This window comes from Coptis chinensis, chromosome 3 (assembly GCF_015680905.1).
Source record: "Coptis chinensis isolate HL-2020 chromosome 3, ASM1568090v1, whole genome shotgun sequence".
Lineage (NCBI taxonomy): Eukaryota > Viridiplantae > Streptophyta > Magnoliopsida > Ranunculales > Ranunculaceae > Coptis > Coptis chinensis.
Genome location: NC_141458.1, coordinates 122,311,422 through 122,331,098, shown reverse-complemented (window position 1 = coordinate 122,331,098; position 19,677 = coordinate 122,311,422). Strand labels below are relative to the sequence as shown.

General features: G+C 37.6%; 1 protein-coding gene across 1 annotated transcript; it reads right to left on the bottom strand.

The window, feature by feature from the left end:
- Nucleotides 1-10,637: 10,637 nt before the first annotated feature.
- Nucleotides 10,638-19,609, bottom strand: LOC147513957 (dentin sialophosphoprotein-like protein). The gene is made up of 12 exons (XM_086597302.1): nucleotides 19,093-19,609; nucleotides 17,693-17,919; nucleotides 16,704-16,777; nucleotides 16,028-16,093; nucleotides 15,512-15,858; nucleotides 15,251-15,319; nucleotides 15,083-15,171; nucleotides 12,118-14,313; nucleotides 11,856-11,933; nucleotides 11,651-11,762; nucleotides 11,386-11,436; nucleotides 10,638-11,256 (listed from the first exon to the last, which is right to left on the bottom strand). Exons 1-12 carry the CDS (start codon nucleotides 19,480-19,482, stop codon nucleotides 11,206-11,208), a joined length of 3,750 nt encoding a protein of 1,249 aa, XP_086453428.1. The 5' UTR covers nucleotides 19,483-19,609; the 3' UTR covers nucleotides 10,638-11,205.
- Nucleotides 19,610-19,677: the final 68 nt, after the last annotated feature.

Here is a 19,677-nt window from a genome sequence, read left to right as displayed (position 1 = left end):
GGGTCGGGTTTAGGTATAACCCGATTCCAACCCAAGTTTTAAATGTTTTAACCCGGGTTCGGGACCAAGCCCTAGTCGTTTTTTAAATTTTCAATCCAAGTTTTAGCCCGACCAATTCAAGTTAGATCGGATTATGTCAGGTTAGTCAAACTTTTTTTTTTTTTTTTGGAATTATGAGGTATAAAATACTAAAATTGAAATCTTCTAATGAAATTAAAGAGATTTAATTGTTTGAAAGTAAAATTAACTTTGTTGATTACATTATTCTCTTTAAAATAGAGATTTTCAACTTTATTTTTTACAAAAATAAAAAGAATGAAATATATTCGTACATATATGCACACGGGCTCTGGTTTTTCAATTTTTTGATATTCTAATCCGAACCCAACCCAAAACCCAGTCGGATTTTGATTTTATAAAACCAAGCTCAGACTACATATCTGACATGTTAACCTAAGAGGCTAAGACCAACAAAAATCGGGTTTTAGTCTATCGGCCCAACCCAAATTCCACCCCTACAAGTAATAGGAATCAAAATGCCCAACTTTCTCGGCCTCATCTTCCTCCTATCCAAGTTCCCAACCCGTCTAAATTCGGACATATTTGCTGACATGTCACAAATTAAGAAATTTCACAAAGAACATATCGGTATTTAGTTAGTTGCTAATTTGATTAAACTTTCAAGGTCATTGGAACATCATCGGGGGAGTGACCCCAAGTCGGCACAAGAGTTAATCTTTGATGCATCCTATTTTCATGCATGAAATTTGATGCACCGGAACGGGGAAGAGCAACCTTGACTTAGCCTTGAACCACCTTTAAGCCTTGAGGGAATCAATTAAAGCGCCCTCCATCCAACCTCTGGCTTCCCATAGCAGTGTCATCCCTGTTATCTTAAAATTAATTAATTTTTGGTCGTCTGTGAATTACCTAAAGCACTTATGAAGCGTCTTGGCGTCTGTATTTCATCAAGGGACTTTCTGTGGGTTACTGCCACATACATTCGCCAATTAAGATCAGTGTATAACTATATGGCAAGATCAAAATCAGCTCAGGGTAGTATAATGACCATATAGAACAAACAGATCGAGTAAGATATTAAAGTTCAAGTTAAAACAACCTCACCATATTTGTACTAAAAGAGAACAAGTTAGTAAAAGAAAAAAAACAACAACAACATTCAAATGCTATAGTTAACCACATATGAGCACAAGAAACATCCTAAACGCCTAAATATAACAGTTCCTTACACAATTAATGTTTTAATGCAGATCAAAGTCCAATATATAAGAAATGTATAATAGTAAGAATAACTAAGAATATATATATATATATATATATATATATATATATATATATATATATATATATATATATATATATATATATATATATATATAGTGTATTTGAAGTCCAATGCATCACCTAGTGCTAATTCTGTACAGTCAATTTTCATTTATTAATTCACCTATGGTACCCAAAATTGATAACCCATGTCATCAGTTTTACCAAGATACAGACTGATATGGCTCCGACACGGTATGGACTAACAACAGTCTTAATATATTAAATTTTGAAATTGAAGAATATTAGAAGTTATTCTTCACTTCATAGTGGAGACCGCGACCTAGTGGAGACCGCCACCTACTCTCTACCAACGCAGATAGATAGCCCGCACCCCGCCTCTGACGATAAATAGGTAGCGATGACTGCGCTCGACTAAGCTTACCCCGAGCACGACCCGAGCCTCGAGTATTGTTTAGAAACCCACACCACCGACTGTTTTAGTTTAGTTCCTATTTTAGATTCTTGTAATATCTATATAAATATCTTGTAATCTTCTTAGAAATTAATCAAGTAAATATTATCTCCAATCAATCTCTCTCTCTAATTTATCATGGTATCAACCTAATATTGATCCAAACCTTGATCCTAAACTCTATCAGCTTCCGCCTCCTCTCAATTCTCAATGGCCGACGCCTCCACTCCCAATAATGATTCTACTCTAGATTCTGATGATCCTTTCTATATCCACCACTCAGATAGTCCCACGGCTATCCTCGTATCTCCTCTGTTATCAGGGGACAATTATTCAACTTGGTTACGGTCTATCTCTAGAGCACTTCAAGCAAAGAATAAGTTTGGTTTTGTCGATGGCTCTGTAACTCCTCCCAGCACTCCCAAAGAAAAATTCAAGTGGTCGCGATGTGATGACCTTGTTGCTTCATGGATTCTCAATTCTGTTACTTCAGATATCCGTGGCAGCATCCTCTATGCCGACTCTGCATCGAAAATCTGGAAAGATCTAGGTGATCGTTTTTCACAAACTAATGCACCCAAGATTTTTCAACTGAAGGATTCCGTCACTCTTCTCAAGCAAGATAATCGTCCGATATCTGTTTATTTCACTTTACTTAAATCTTTATGGGATGAATTAAGTTTTTTATTTACTATGCCTGCTTGTACTTGTGGTCATGCATCTATTTTTGCCAAAGAGATTGAAGACGGTCGTTCTATGAAATTCATGTAAGGCCTAGATGCTCGTTTTCAATCCATCCGCAGTCAAATTCTCTTGATGGATCCTTTTTCTCGTATGTCCAAGATTTATTCTTTAATCCGACAAGAGGAGAAGCAACAAGAGATTCACGCACTCTCTCTTCCTTCGCTCGCTCGGTGGCTGCCTGCCACAGTACTCATTTTGAAGACCACCACGGGCTTCTTCCAAATCAAGTCCGTCTAAACCTCCATAGCAGCCTGGTGGTTCGCCACAGCCTCGAGCGCACGCGCCCTCAGATACAGGGCCCCCAGAGCGAGCACACGCTCATCCATTCTGCAACCATTGTAACCGAGTTGGACATCATATTGGTACATGCTACAAACTGCACGGTTATCCACCCAAGCCTGCTCAGGCTAATTTGGTTGCTACAAACTCCAATTCTCCTATTTTTTCCATTAAACAATACAACCAACTTCTCAGTTTGCTTGATTCAGGTAGTACCTCTTCACAAGCAAACCTGACAGGTATATCTCTCTCGTGTTTTTCTAAATCCATATGGATCATTGACTCTGGTGCTACCAATCATGTCTGTTCTTTATTACATCTATTTTCTCATTATCATACTTGTTTAACACATTCTACTCTTAAACTTTCGGATGGAACATACCATTTAATTACTCATGTTAGTAGTGTTATTCTCTCCCCCCTTTTACGTCTTGACAACGTTCTGTTTGTTCCCACCTTTTATTTTAATTTGCTTTCCATTAGTGAACTAGTCAAGTCTCACCCTATCTCTGTCACATTCACTAATGATTCTTGCCTTTTTCAGGACCAGTTAACGAAGAAGAAGATTGGATTGGGACGGCTTAATGGGGGACTCTACCATCTCCAACTAGCTTCCATTTGCTCATCCCACAACTCCACCACAAATAATTTATGGCATTATCTCCTAGGACATCTATCTTCCACGCCTTTGCAGATTTTAGCTAAGCAGTTTCATTTCATTTGATAGTTCAAATAATGCTATTTGCACTGTATGTCCACAAGCTAAACAAACTCGTTTATCTTTTTCTCATAGTTCAATAAAAACTATTAGACCTTTTCAAATGATTCATTGTGACATTTGGGGTCCTTTTCATTTACCATCATATTCCAATACTCATTTTTTCTTAACTATTGTCGATGATTTTAGTCGTGCTACATGGATTTATCTTATGACTGTCAAATCTGAAACTGCCATGCATTTACAATCTTTTTTTGCCATAGTTCATACTCAATTTCATTCTACAATACATTCACTCATATCTGGTTATAGTACCATTGATGACCATTTTCATGAAATCTAAGTCCTTCGTTCCGACAATGGCTCTGAATTTATATCCCATAACATGCAACAATTCTTTTCAAAATATGGGGTAATCCACCAATGTAGTTGTGTTGCTACTCCCCAACAAAACATTGTTGTTGAAAAAAACATCGTCACTTACTCAACGTTGCACGAGCATTACGTTTTCAAGCTCACCTCCCATTATCCTTCTGGGGTGAATGCATTCTCACCGCAGGCTATCTCATTAACAAAATTCCTAGCACCTTGTTAAATGACAAATCACCTCATGAGCTTCTATTTACAACACCTCCCACTTTTGCCCATCTTCGTGTTTTTGGTTGTTTATGTTTTACTCACAACACTTCCATTAAAAATAAGTTTGATCACCGCGGAAAACCTAGCATCTTCATTGGTTATCCTTATGCTCAAAAAAGGCTATCGCATTTATGATTTATCTTCCAAGAAAATTTATACTTCCCGTGACGTGGTTTTCCATGAGATTGTATTCCCCTATCAACATTTACCTTCCCCCCCCCCCCCTCCCTCCAAAGACATCTGCTGTTTCTCCCTTACCCATCCCAGACAATGAAACCTTTGACATTCAATCATCTCATGTAATTCCAATGGATGGAGCGCAACCTGCTCCAGCCCAAATCGAGCGCGACCCACGCTTTCTTCTTCCTGACAATATTCCCACTCCTTTAGCTCACCCCCCCCCTTTTGGAAAATCCTCACCATCCTACCTCAATCCTCCTGCCTCAACTCGATCTACTAGAGTGCGACAACCCCCACCACTCCTCATTCAAGATTATCATTGTCCTACTCTCACCAAGGTACCTACAGTCCCTCGTTCGGCCAACCTCCTCCAATCGGACTCTAAGGTAACACGGTCTTCCACTCTGTACCCTATGGCTTTTTATGTTTCTGACACTAAATTTTCTCGTCATAAAGTTTTTTTGTCTAAAGTGTCTTCTTCAGTTGTTCCTACATCCTTTTCTCAAGCTGTCAAAATTCCAGAATGGGGAGCTGCTATGGCTGCTGAAATTGCAGCTTTTGAACAAAATAACACATGGACTCTTGTTCCATCATCCTCTCATCATAAGTCTATCGGTTGTAAATGGGTTTTCAAGATTAAATATCATTCTGATGGTTCTATTGAACGTTACAAAGCTTTTCTTGTTGCCAAGGGTTACAATCAGATTGAAGGCCAAGACTATTATGACACTTTTGCACCCGTTGCCAAATTAGTCACTGTTCGATTACTTTTCTCCATTGCTGCTATCAGACATTGGACTCTTCATCAGCTGGATGGCCACAATGCCTTTCTTCAAGGCGATTTGGATGAAACTATTTATATGACATTACCTCTTGGATTCGCTAAACAGGGGGAGAACAGGATATGTCGCCTCAATAAGTCCTTATATGAACTCAAGCAGGCTTCTCGGCAATGGTTTGCCAAACTATCTACCACTCTTATCACTGCCGGTTTCACTCAGTCTAAGTCTGACTATTCTCTATTCACTAATATTTGCGGTTCTGATTCTATATTTGTCCTTGTATATGTGGATGACATTCTAATCACAGACAACAATCCATCTCTCATTCAGAACTTGAAGAAATTTTTAGAAGCAATGTTCTATATCAAGGACTTGGGACATCTAAAATATTTCTTGGGCATCGAGGTTACTCGTTCCAAAGAAGGATTATTTCTTACACAGCGCAAATGTCTTTTGGACATTCTGTCTGATTGTGGTACCACTGGTGGTCGTATTTATGAGTTCCCTATGGAACAAAACATCAACCTCCATACCGATGATGGCACATTACTTCAAGATCCTACTGTCTATCGTCGCTTGATTGGGCGTCTCTTATATCTCACAGTTACACGTCCGGATATCACTTTTTCTATTAATTATCTTAGCCGTTTCATGCAATCCCCACGAACTCCACATCTAGATGCTGCTCATCGTATACTCCGCTATCTTAAAGGTTCGATCAACAAAGGGATTCTCTTATCCACTAATAGCTCTTTACACATCTCTGGTTTCTGTGACTCTGATTGGGCTGGTTGTCCTGTCACTCGTCGTTCTACTAGTGGTTATTGCATTTTTCTTGGTTCTAGCCCTATATCCGGGAAAACAAAGAAACAGAACACTGTATCCCGTTCTTCTGCTGAAGCCGAATATCGTTCCATGGCTACTCTGGCGTGTGAACTTCAATGGTTGAAGTATCTTCTCTTTGACTTAGGCATCTCTCATCCTTCTCTGATGAACATGTTCTGTGACAATCAAGTCGCTCTTCATCTCTTTCAAAATCCAATTTTTCATGAACTAACGAAGCATATCGAATTGGACTGTCATTTATTACGCGACAAGATACAAGCCAAGTTACTATCTCCTACGTTCGTTCCATTCTCAGATCAGGTGGTTGACGCCTTCACTAAACCTCTCGGCAAGGACACCTTTCTGAGATTAATTCACAAGTTGGGAGTTCTTGATATTCACTCTCCAACTTGAGGGGGAGTATTAGAAGATATCCTTCACTTCATTGTGGAGAGCGAGCGCGCGCTCGCCAACGCATTGAAGAGATAGAGCATGCGCTGAAACACTGATGAATCTGGTAGCGACTGGCAGCTCGACAAAGCTTACCCCGAACGCGACCCGCGCCTTACGTATTGTTTAGAAACCCACACCACCGACTATTTTAGTTTAGTTCCTATTAATCTCTATATAAATATATTGTAATCTTCTTAGAAATTAATCAAGTAAATATTCTCTCCAATCAATCTCTCTCTCATTTATCAAAGAACACGGTATGTTCCGCATTCTGAAGTTTCTGGTTATAATAGCATGTTGGTCTGCATTGTAGTCTTTAATAGTATACAAGACTCGATAATGAAGAACTGTCTTGTTTCATTTGCAACCATGAAAGTAACCTTTGTTGATTAATAATAACATTAACATATTAACATTTGCAAGAACAAATGAAAATTTTACGTGGAAAGGATTTCAGAAAATTGAACAAGCCAGGAATCTCAACTGCAGTCACTTGCTAGGAACCGCCGAACAAATAAGCTGACCATATGAATGAATTCAAAATCGAATTGCTAACTCAATTGGGAAAAAATATGAATTTTGTATTGGCCCACAAACAAATTTAAATGTGAATCGAGGCTCGTAGCACAATTTATGTGTGTAACAATTTTATGGTCAAGAAACAAACAAATTTTGTTTCTATTGGAGTTGTGTGGAAGCTCCCATGTCATTATGTGCATTTGTGCCCCAACTCAACAGGTGTAAAGTAGGTTGGAATGGGTGAGATAAGTGGTAGGAAAAGTTTGCGAGGAGTGGGAAAAATTTTGCGAGGAGCAGCAATCAAACTGATTGGAAACTAGCCTATTTTTAACCCTAATTTTACCATGGGTGTGTTTATAAATCCAAATGAAAAAGCACGTTTACAAACCCAAACACACCCTTCTTACAAAACAAACCTAAAAAAAAGGTAATGCGGTATATATAGTTTCAAACCACCCAACAGGGTTCCTCCTCTTCGTTCTGCTCTCTAACTCCAAACCGCACCGCCCCGCCCTCTCTCCAGTCTAACATTTCCAGGTTCTCTCTCTCTCTCTCTCTCTCTCTCTCTCTCTCTCTCTCTCTCTCTCTCTCTCTCTCTCGTCTTTTTTCTAACTTGTTTTTTGTTTTTTGTTTTTTGTTTTTTATACTTCAGGTTTCTCAAGGGTTTAGGGTCAACTACACCAAAGTAAGTTTTTACTCTCTCTCTTGTTGCTTTTAGGCTGATTTTCATATAATCGTTTGATAAAATGCCTGTAAGAGTATGGAGTTTTGAAACCTTGCTGACAAACATATTTTCAACCATTTCGACCAACCACAGCTTTGGGTACGCACATGTATTCTTGTGTTCGGCTGTGTTTGTTGTTGTTAAGATAGATTTGAATGGTTAAGTTTTAAACTCGTTTTTTCTGATTTCTTTCCTTTTTGGGTTTGGTTCACTTAAAATGATGATATCTACTAAAATTTGGAGTTTTATATCTCTCTGTCATGCTGAGATTGTAGGTTGATTGTTTGCGAAAGAATGGAAACGAAGTCAGCCGGGAGAAACATCTCAGCTTCTACCACTGATGAGCAGAAATATATTTAAATAATGAGGAGACTTTTGATTTAAGTTTGTTATTGTAATAATAAAGAACTGGGCATGGGAGCCGAGCCCCCAAGGTAGAGGAATAGGCATAGCCTCTATCATCTGGTTCCAAAAAAAAAAAAAAAAACTGTCCAAAAATTAAGTGCCCTCTCCAAATATATATTATACATGAATGTTGCAGGTGTATCTGTCTAAAGCACGAGAGAGATGTACAGGTGAAGCAGAAATAAGAGAGAGAGAGAGAGTCCCTCTTTCTTTTTCTTTTTTTTCTTTTTTTTTATCTGATAATATCATGTCCCTCTTTAAAACTTAATCACAACAAATTTTTAGTTCAAATCTAACTTAACGAAACAGTCGGACACACACAACCCGACCAACAAAAATAAAACATCACTTCACACATTTACATATTTATAAACATAAAATAAACTATAACTGAAAGAAATATTCTATAAATATCAACTTACTTTGGGTTTATGTGTAGTTGACCCTAAACCCTTAAGAAATCTGTAGTAGAAAAAACAAAAAACAAAATGTAGGTTAGAAAAAATCCAAGAGAGAGAGAGAGGTGTGGGCTTGGAGTTATCTGAGTCCAATGGCTCCCTATATATCCCTTTAAAAGTAAATTTAAAGTCAAGATTTTTCTTCTATCATTAATTTTCTTTATATATCTGAAAGGAGGATTATATTTTACATTTTCTCATATATATAGAGTAAAATGAAGATAGAAGATAAAAAATAATGATAGAGAGTAGAATCCTTTTAATATATACATAGAAAAATAATGATAGAGAAAGTAAAATATGTTGACTTTAAATTTCTATTTTGTTGACTTTTAAACTTTATTGAAATTTCTACTTTTAAAGGGATAGGGAGTCATTGGACTCAGCCTTAGAGAATCAGGAGAACGAAGATGAGGAACACTGTTGTTGGTTTGAAACTATATATACCGTGTTACATCAGCTCCTTTTTTTTCGGTTTGTTTTGTAAGAAGGGTGTGTTTGGGTTTGAAACATGGAAAACGTTTCCCACTACTTGCAAATTTTCCCTACCGCTTATCTCACCCATTCCAACCTACTTACACCTGTTGAGTTGGGAACAAAGATCTGCACAAATGCACATAATGACATGCATGGGAGCTTCCCAGTTACCACACAACTCGAATATAGACAAAATTTGTTTGTTTCTTGACCATAAAATTGTTACACACATAAATGTGCTACGAGCCTCGATCCACAATTAAATTTGTTTGTGGGCCAATACAAAATTGATATTTTTTCCCACTTACTGACCAAATTGAGTTATAGAGCAATTCACCATAAAAAAAAAGGTTATAGAGCAATTCGTTTTTGAATTCATTTATATTTATATGGTTACCTTATTTGTTCGGCGGTTCCTAGTAAGTGAGTGCAGTTGAGATTTTTGCCAATCGAATTGACACTCCATTTTGATGTGAAATAACATGTCATCACTGGACTTAAACTTTCAAAGTTTTATATGAAGGATGAACTAGTGTTATCCCCCTACTAGATGAGCCAATTAGGATCCCCCACTAGATGGGAAATTAGAGTCTCCTCCTAAATACACAAAAAAAATTCGGTCCTCCCAATTTGATTTTTTTTTTTTTTGTATAATTTGAAGAGAGACCCTAATTTCCCATCTAATAAGGGGAAAATCCTAATTAGTGGGGGTAATATTGGCTAACCCTTATATGAAATTTAAACAAATAATACCCAACTGGACTTTGCATTGCAAAATGGCGTTGTCATATACTCACACTGCAGCATAAAACTTTTGTACATAAATGACAAGTTGGTGGTAAAACAAGTTATTTGTGTAACCCTCTCTTGTTTGCGGCAGATCAATTTTGATGAACAATGGCAAAAAAGTAAACCCTAAACATCTAACATAATTCTCATTGACTCATGAGTGGCACAGCCCGCGCAGTCCTAGGCGTCTTTTTGTTTACGTTTTACGACCTGAATAAAACCCAAAACCTCTAAACTTCTCAGACACTAGACAAATCTACACCGGTTACATTGAAGAACCCTAGCCCGAAAGGTTACATTGCCCGAAAGCCTCACAAGACCCAAAATTGATAACCCGTGTCATCAGTTATACCAAGATACAGAATGATATGGCTCCGACACGGTGTGGACTAACAACGCATTTTGAAGTTTCTGGTTATAATAGCATGTTGGTCTGCATTGTAGTCTTTAATAGTATACAAGACTCGATAATGAAGAACTGTCTTGTTTCATATGCAACCATGAAAGTAGCCTTTGTTGATTAATAATAACATTAACATTTGCAAGAACAAATGAAAATTTTACCTGGCAAGAATTTCAGAAAGTTGAACAAGCGAGGAGTCAAACAAAAAACTAGCCAATCAACATGCTAAAAACTAGCAAAAGACATCAATTTTAAAAACATTGAAAAAGAGACGTTTATTAGAAAAGGTTTTACTATATCAATTCAGCAACTACTCACCGAGTAGCTTAAGAAATTTAAGCGACGCGTGAAATTTCTACCCGTTACCGCCGTATTATGGGAAACCAAAAACGCAAAGCCCAAGCCCGGTTGTTTGATATATGTTTTAAAATCTTGAATACATCGAGAGCTAATGCATTTACAAAGTTTAGACAATCTCTCCAATAACTTAATACGGTTATTACTTATCACTAATTTGCTATCACTCATAATTACAGTTAAGTCGATATGCGTCACACAGCTTAAGCCTCTCAAGTTCTATCAATTTTACAGGGGATGTTCCAATGACTAAAAAAGAGGCTCTTCCTTCCATCATTTCTCGATGTGGAAAAGCAGACAACAACAACAAAAATTCTGCCTAGTTGGAAGTATCAGGGTCTTCATCATCTCCTACAGCATTTCCATATTCCACTTCAACACAGTATTGGGGCCTTCTGCTTAATTTTCTAACACTCACAAATGCTTTGCTAGACATTAACCCAAAACCACATTCACTGTTAATCATCTGCTGCATTCACAATGATCCATGACTACACCACAGTTACCAAGCTTCACACAGACAACTTACTCTTCAGTATGAGAGAACTGCTGATTTTTACTGTGTAAAACTTACTCCTCATCTCACTTCATGTTGCGACACACGGTGGATCATGAGTTTACTTTTTTCACCGCCGCAGGACATTACCGTTATGTAAATCTTCATTAGTTACTTCAGTTGTGTATTAGAAGTACTTCAGTCTTTCGCATATGGAACTGCAAAATCTTTGATATTTTGCTTGAGGTGCTGCAAGGGAGAAAACCGTGCATATCATCCACTGGAATATAAGGCATACTAAGAGAGAGGGAAGGCTAAAAGAAGATTTGCGACTCAAGGAAAAAAAAAAGAAATTAGCAGCACATCTGAAATAATTACCTTCAGTTCCTGATGAAGCACGACGAATATCTTCTTCAGCCTTTTGTGGCTCTGCATGATAAGTTCAGAATTAAACTCAAGAACTTGAAACTACAAAACCCTAATAGAAAATATAATTTTGACAAAAATAAATAAATGATAATAAATTTCATCACCTCCACAAGTTGTTATATTTGTTTCAGCACTGTCATTTTAATCAAGTAATTTTGAATTTAATCAAGAACATAAGACCTTATCGTTGAAAATTAATGTATTGCATACATACCATTCCACACTGACGATAGTTTTCCTTTAACTGCTCCAATATGTGATAATATTCTGCCATGTCCCTTTCTTTTGCAAGTTGAAGGTCGTGTCCAAGTTTACGGAAGTCATTTCTGTAAATAAAATACCAAATCAACTCTATTAACATGCACAATAAAGATACTACACGAAAAATTCAATATGGAGAAACAGAGATCTGTATGTACCTGTACGTCTTTAGTCTCTTGTTTAAGGAGCAGTAACTACCGTATTTCTCACAATACTCTTGCACATATTCTTTGTATCTGTCATTAAAAAAAATGAAAAAGTAGTTATAAATTATATTAAGAGAAGACAAAGAAATGTTCAGAGGTGCAATGTCAAAAACAAATGTGACGCTGAGAAATGATATGCATCAATGCAACCCAACAATTTGTCAATATGTACACGCTTGAACTAAAAACTAGAAAGGAAACTGTAAGCACTTACTGTAAAAAATTCGTTATTGGTCCTTTAATTTCCGGCTCATCTTTTTCATACTTAAAATAAGAACAATTGTCTTCATCTGAAAAAGGTTCATTTTTCTTCCAACTATTATCGCTGTTCTCCATCCAAAAGTTCTCCTTCCTATTCTTCAGCCTTGTGATAGTATTGGACTTTCCAGATTTATTCTCTTGGATAATTTTGGGACCCACATTACGCCCTTCATTTTTCGTGCTTTGCTGTTGAGCTGCGTTTCCGGATGCTTTCTTAGAAGTGCCTCCATATCCTTTTGGACCCATCCCCTGGCTTTTCCGTGCCTCATTCTTTCTAGATTTAGTACCTGTCTCAGCTGGTTTATTCAGTTCGAAACCAACTTCAGCATCAGCCTGATCAATTCTTGGAAACTGATGAACCTCAGGTAGATTGGTCATCTTATATGGCCTTGTTGATTCTTCAATATCGTCTTGTACATTTTTCCTCCTATTTGAGTCCTCTAGGTTACTGAAAACCCCAACTCTAGAATCAGGTGACGACTGCTTTCGGGGGTCTTCTTTCACCTTTCGGAAGGCTCTTTCTTTATTTGAATCTGAACTCATATTTTCTGGAGCATTTGAAATTCTCCCTGAGAGCTTGAAAGAATTTTTCTTCTCAAAAATTTTCTTAGCCCCCCGATTCTCCTCTCCTTGTGTAGGCTCACGAAACTCACCTAATTCCAAGTCGGAGAGCTCTCTTCTCAACAGACTTCCTTTTCCATTCACCACTGTGGACCTTTCCACCTGACTTCTGCTATCATCCTTTGGAAAAGCCTCCAAATCTAAATGAGTCAGTTGCCCAGAATCCTTTAAATTTCCAACTTGTTCACCCTGCTTCTTTTGTTGCGGTTTGAACGGCACTGACGTTTTCTCTCCAGCAGCATCCTGCCTAACATTTTTAGGCAGTGATGTTTCATAAGCATAACCATCCTCATGTAGGGTTTCTCGATTTGCCCTATCTTTGGCCGTAGGGAACATATCATAAGCGGTAGTGCTCCTGAAAGTGGACCCATGTGATTCATCCTGGAAAACCGCACCTCTTCCTAATTTTTTGTTACCTCGTCCAGGGTTCAGGACAATGTTTTCGGATCTCTCCATCACATCAGGAGCATTTCTTGGTGCACCAAGATTAGCATGTCTTTGACCTGACTCATGAGCATCTGAATGAGATCTTCCAGGCATTGGTGAACTGTAACCTTTTTGTGAACTCATATCTGCAGTTCTATTACCCCCAACTCTATCCATCACCTGCAAGGTTCGGTCCGTACATGGGTCTTGAGCAGGTCTATCTGGGGATGAGCAATTTGGATTTTGTAGAAGCACAGATTCCTTATTTCTCCCAGAAGTCAGTGGCTGACCCCAGCGTCCTGCTTTCATCCTTTTAGCACTTTCAGGCTTCTCATTGAAATAATTTAGATCAGACCTCGTATTGGAGCTGGATATTCTTTCTGAGCTGTCATAATTGTCAATGCCTCCACCATCCTTCATATCCTGCCTTTCGTTAATGAAATTTCCAGCATAGAATTGCGGACTCTCCCCTTGATGATTACGATCCAAGGTAGAGGGAATTCTCTCTTTTGAAGATTTCACATGTTCACTTAAAGAAATGGAACCTGTAATATCAACCATTCCAGTCTCAAAATTATCATTTGGCAACTCTTTAGAAGTTGCAACTGCACTAACACCATTTAGCTCACTCTGGCTGTTGGTTTCCCATGGAAGAGCTGCAGTAGAGATCTCCGGCACAGGATTTTGCACTTTAAGCACAGTTTCCCCTTTTTCATCATCACTTGTCATAATGTCCACATCCACGTCCGATCCCTCCTTGTTGCTGGAAGAACCATCACTGTCACTGTCACTGCTGCTTCCGCTCGCACTTCCTGCAGGACTTTTGCTTCTGCTCTGGCTTCCACTGTCACTTCCACTATCACTTCCACTGTCACTATCACTATCACTGTCGCTTCCACTTTCACTAGAGCTGCCTGCACGCTCTTCACCATGATTAGATACCCTCTTATCACCAACAAGATCGGACGAAGTATGTTGGTTATCGATCATCTCCACCAAATTTGATACTGCCAGTTGAGGGCTCGACTGGGGCTGTGGCTCAAACTTGTCAGGTGAGGCTTTCTCTATGCTGATTTCTTGATCAGGAACACACTCAGGGGAACTGGAGAGGATGGAAAGAAAAGTTGCACTCATTTCGATTAGAACAGTAACATACAAGTTGATGCATAGATTTTGTTGGCAAAGGGCTAACATTAACTTTTGATTTTTCCCCTTTTTGACAAGCAAGCATTTTATTTTTTTTGAAAAAGGAGGGTGGGAGCTGGGAAGTGTTAATTCCATATGGTGGGGAAGAGCAAAGAGTCAACCAAAAGAGTACATTTATTTATTCGGTAAATAATATCTTCTTTACCTCATGAAATTAAAAATAACAATAATTCTCAAAACGTCAAATAGTAGCACTTGGACCAGGGACAACAGGTATCAGCTAGAAATAAATTTTTGGAATGGTGAAACAACCAGCGACTTCCTTCTATTATAGAAGCTCTTCGAGTCCACTGCTGACTCCGATAAATCAAATTACTTCTCAGGTAATTTAGTCAAGAGTTTTATGAAGGTAATTAATTGTTTTAATTTCTCTTGTGAGCCAAATGATAACTTTTCTAAGATATTCATTGAGTAAAATTATTTAGCAGTTAGCACACTCTGTCCGTGGGGCAAGGCATAAAGCGATTAACATGGTCGCAGAGGCTTCGAGGCAAATGGACGGTCTTGTGTTCCCCACAGTTCAATCCAACAAAATCCTCTCCTAAATACCTGGACTACCCACTAAAAAGTGCAGCCTCGGACCAAAATATTGTTAATGTATTACAAGTGGAAGATGTCAGAATTTGACTAAAAGAGATTAAATCAACCAAATGAAAGACATGTACCTTCCATTGTCAGATGAATGCTTCTTGAAGCTTTCCAACTGCATTCCTGGCCTCAATATATACTTTCCTGGAACTTTGTAAGTGGCAATCTGAGGCTCAAGATGAAACAGAAATAAACAAGAAATTCACCTGTATTCGAAAATGAACCAAAATCTTTCCACTAAATACCTTTTTGACTATTGGCTCAATCTTCCTTGCAGAGTTAGGAACTGCGTTCCCAATGGCTTTATCCAGGTCCTATAAAAGCATTCAAATTCGTAAGTATATATTCAACGCAAGAAGAGGAGAAACTAAAGAACCAGCAATAACCTTTCATGTAAACCCTATTCCTATTAGCAAAACATTTCTCAACTAAAACCTTTAAAGTTTCATTTATACAAATTTATTCAACTCGACCAAGTAACTAAAATTCTGTGATATAGTAGTTACCTTTAAGCTCATCCCATTTGGATTCTCCATTAATATAGTAATTAACATACTCTCCAAGTCCATTGGTGAAACGCTTAAACCGAGTTTGTCTCCAGCTGTTATAGCTGCAGGAACAGCCCTGCTGCGTATTTCCTTCTCTGAGTTGGATGTTTCCTCTTTACTTTTTACTTGAGGAGTATTACCATCCTCCACGCTTATCTGACCCTTTGAAGAATTGTGAAAGGGAGATTCTGAAGGCCTTGACTTCTCTGGTGGAGATGGTACCGGTGAGACTGAGAATCTGCCCTTGCCAGTATGTGTTGAAGACATCGCTGACTTAAACACAGACTTAGGTAGACTCGCAGTAGCTGTTAAGCCAAGATGATGGGGTGGCAATGGGTGGAGAAGGGAAAAAGCAAAGACATCAAGTAAGTAACAACATCATTATCAACTATTTAAGCTATATATCGAAGATCTACTTTCATGACAATAATATCAACTTTCTACAAGAGATTAAAATCTGACATATGCCCATACCTTGAGTTGGCTCAACTTTCCGTTTTTTGAATGGAGGATCTCTCTTTGGTTTATGGGTTGTCCTTCCTGAATTTATTAGCAAAACGTATCAATGTTGTTGATCAGGGTAAAATTAAATAAAAGAAAAACAACCAATAACACAAGTTGCGATGGGTTGGTCATGTGAACTTCTAAAATGATTTGCATTAATGTGTGCGTGCATAAGAGAGAGGCAAAAGAGAAACAGGGGGACAATGAGAGCTTTAATTGATGATAGACCAAATCCTGTTCATCATATGTTAACATTCATTTTATTTTTTTGGTGTCTAGCCAACAGAGAATACTATTACTGTATTGGTTTAATTACAGTGTGTGGTTTTATAAAATCTTACTTGACTTTCACTTCTAAATCACCAATCATCAATCACCAAGTTGGATCTTTCTCAAAACAATCAGAAGGAAAACTAAGTTACATTGACACGGACACGCATACAAAGTGTCTGACACGGCGAAATATAAAAAATTGAGGCACGTCACATACAATATGCGTCCGTGTCATGTCCGACATAGACGCGTGGATACGTATCCGACATGGATTATTTTTAAAATATGGCGTGTCCATGTAACATAGAAGGAAAACATAGAACGTATAAAAAATTAATAAAAAACAAATTAATAAAAAAAGGTATGAATGCACCTTCAATTGCTGCTGACGGAAATGTCCTCATTTGGTTATTTACAGATGGATTTCCATGATCTAGAACAATTGCTCTGTTAATCAGGACAAACATATATATAGAAGATGAAAATTTTAAATGAAAAAGGAAATGGTTTCCTACTAGACAAAATAAATAAATAAATAAAATAAAATAACCCAGCAAGATATTCAGAATATATGAATCATGTTCAATACAGAAAAAAAAAAAAACATTATAAGGGAAAAAAAATCTTCAGAAGAAATGCTAAAAACATATTTATCCCAACATTTTGAAGTCTTTGGTTACTCAAAAAAAATTTCATCCGCATCCAATTGCAACAAAATCCAAATGCATCTTGGCTACTAATTGGCAGTTGCATTGCATTTCCAAAAGTTTTCCGTCGCAGCAGCTCATCATAACTAGAACGACAGCATGGTAACTTTTGAATTTTCCAACTATCTCAACACATCTACATGGATCAAATGCCTTTTAAAAGGTCCTTTAGTTACATATCTCCAATTATTCAAAGGTTTACAAAATATCCAACGTTTACAGAATGATGCCTCACCATTTGCTGCATATTACACCAAAAGATGCAGGGCAAGCAGTTGGTCTACATGGACTTCTCCATGTACCCAAGGAGCATAGAAATGTGCACGAAATGCTTTTTTGAGACTTCGCGTAGAGAAAACTTGGTCCATTACCTTACAATAACCATAGACTGGGGTTCTCCATTTAGAAAAATGGTTCAGGAGAGACATTTTTTAGGAGACCCATTCCACGACAGAATTGAATATACACAGTGCGTCCCATAAGGCTATGGCTAAAAACATTGCGGATTCATAGAATATATAACTTAAACTTGGACATGGTCAGCATATGTACATATTAAGGTTAATGACAAAAAACAAAATGACAGATTCTAAAAGAATTGATGAGCGAAGAACAAGTGTAAGTAAACATGACAAGTAACAATCTCGTAACATACTTGCGAGCTTTAAGTTTGCGCTCAGCCTCCTCTGACCGCATTTTAACATGGTTCTTTGTAGATTCATCCAAGACCCGCTGCACATTTAATTTGCGCCATGCACCACCAGATTCCACAAGTAAACCACTTCCATCTTCGCCACTCTGACGTTCTTCATAGATATCACAGAGGTCACCAGGTTCATGTGACCATGTAAAACTGAAGTCTTTGCCACCTACATCGATAATCTGAAACAAACTGTATTTTATGAGTTTCTTATTCTTCCCAATAAATAAACTTTTTCAAAGCTATTTTTTCTTAAGGATTACAAGGTCATAGCAAATAGTACAATAGAGTAAGGGGCTAAGGGCACACATGCTTTGAACAACCCAAAAGTAATAAAATATCTCTTCATACAAAGTCCAAATGCATTAAGGAAATGAAAAGTTCAGCGAAAAAAAATTCACAGTGCTTTCTACTTTTCGGCACATAACACATTTTATTATGGTAACCGCATCCAAGCGGACATTCATCAAGTTGACATATTTCAGTAATGAGTTACAATTTGCAAATTAGGTATGACAACTACCATCCTCACAATGGATCGAGTTTTATAATGACTAAATTAGTCATAAATAGCATGACTGATCCAAACTTCAACTCAAAGAAAATCCAATGGTCCGCATAAAGTTGAATGATTCTAATGGAGGATAAATATGTGATGCTGCATAGTTACGCAAGATCAGGATCTTTCAAGCTCTGATGCTCTATTTATATTTAAAGACCTTTTCTGAAAATATGGAAATGGTGGCCTTACAAATACTTGTTGATAACTCCCTACATTAATTAAAAATGAGATGATACGATTTGAAACATATTTTTATGGTTTTAAGAATGACAAACAAAATGACCACTACACATGAAGCAGACTTTATTACCGAGAGAAAAGGAATGCACGAAAATCCCTTAGACTTAGTGGAACCTATAATAACCATTTAGTGGCCTTCCATACTCGGTTATTGCTAGAATATTCGTCAGAGAAACAAAAACAGGTAACACCTAATACTAGTAAAGAAAAAGACAAATATGGTTTTCAATCATTAAAGCAGTTTCTGTCATCGTCTTCTAATATGAAACACATTGAGAAAGATAAACTATTACAAGAAAGCACAATGCTGTTAATTTCCATCAGCATTCCCAATTGTTACTTTATCAGCTTAGCCAAACAAAATCGTAGCGAAAACAAAACAATCCCCAATGGAGAACTTCCACCAAAATCAAAAGACTATTATAACAATAAAGATGGCATTTCAAGTACTATCTACATGCAAACCCAGATATATCAAATTAGAACACTCAATATTGACCAAAATATGCAATCTTTATAAAGAAAATGGCCAATTAAAAAAAAAAAAACTCACATTTCCAGCGGGGTTATTAGCATACTGATCAAATTTAATCCTAGCAGTGCCACCTTGAGCCTCAACACGTCTGATCTCATCAACTAAATTAGGGGCAAGCCGAATAATCATAGCAAAAGCAAGTGGGTGATTCCCACTTACAAGATTAAAAGTCTCCTCACGAGTTTTCGGTTCTGCAACCACTGCTGGCGTGTTGTTGTTGTTGTTGTTGTTGTTGTTGTTTTGACGGTTTCTAGAAGCACCACCACTTCCGCCAAGGGAGAGACGGCCGGAGTGTGGGCCGATTGAACGGTGTGGTGGTGGAGGGTAGGGTGAGTGGTGGCGTTTTGAACCTCTTCCACCACCTCCTCCTCCTCCACCTCTCCCTAGCTTCCCTGAACCTCCGTACATTTTTTTTTTATTTATTTCTGGCTAATGTGCACTTGGTGGTGGCGTAGGTTAGCATAGGAAGAGAGAGAGAAAGAGACGAGTGAGGGGGTCTGGTTTTTTGAATGTTGTTTTTTTTATTTTTCTGTTTTTGTGAATTTTGGATGTGTACATTTACTATTTTTGCATAAAATAATATATTTATAGATTGGAGTATTG

What these genes read in the sequence shown, in the direction of transcription:
- LOC147513957 (XM_086597302.1), bottom strand. Translation starts at nt 19,482, where the DNA reads ATGTACGGAGGTTCAGGGAAGCTAGGGAGAGGTGGAGGAGGAGGAGGT. An exon ending in CATTCATCTGACAATGGAAG is followed by an intron (nt 14,314 to 15,082) that starts GTACATGTCTTT and finishes CATCCTCTCCAG; the next exon opens with TTCCCCTGAGTGTGTTCCTG. An exon ending in TGCTTCATCAGGAACTGAAG is followed by an intron (nt 11,257 to 11,385) that starts GTAATTATTTCA and finishes TCTCCCTTGCAG; the next exon opens with CACCTCAAGCAAAATATCAA.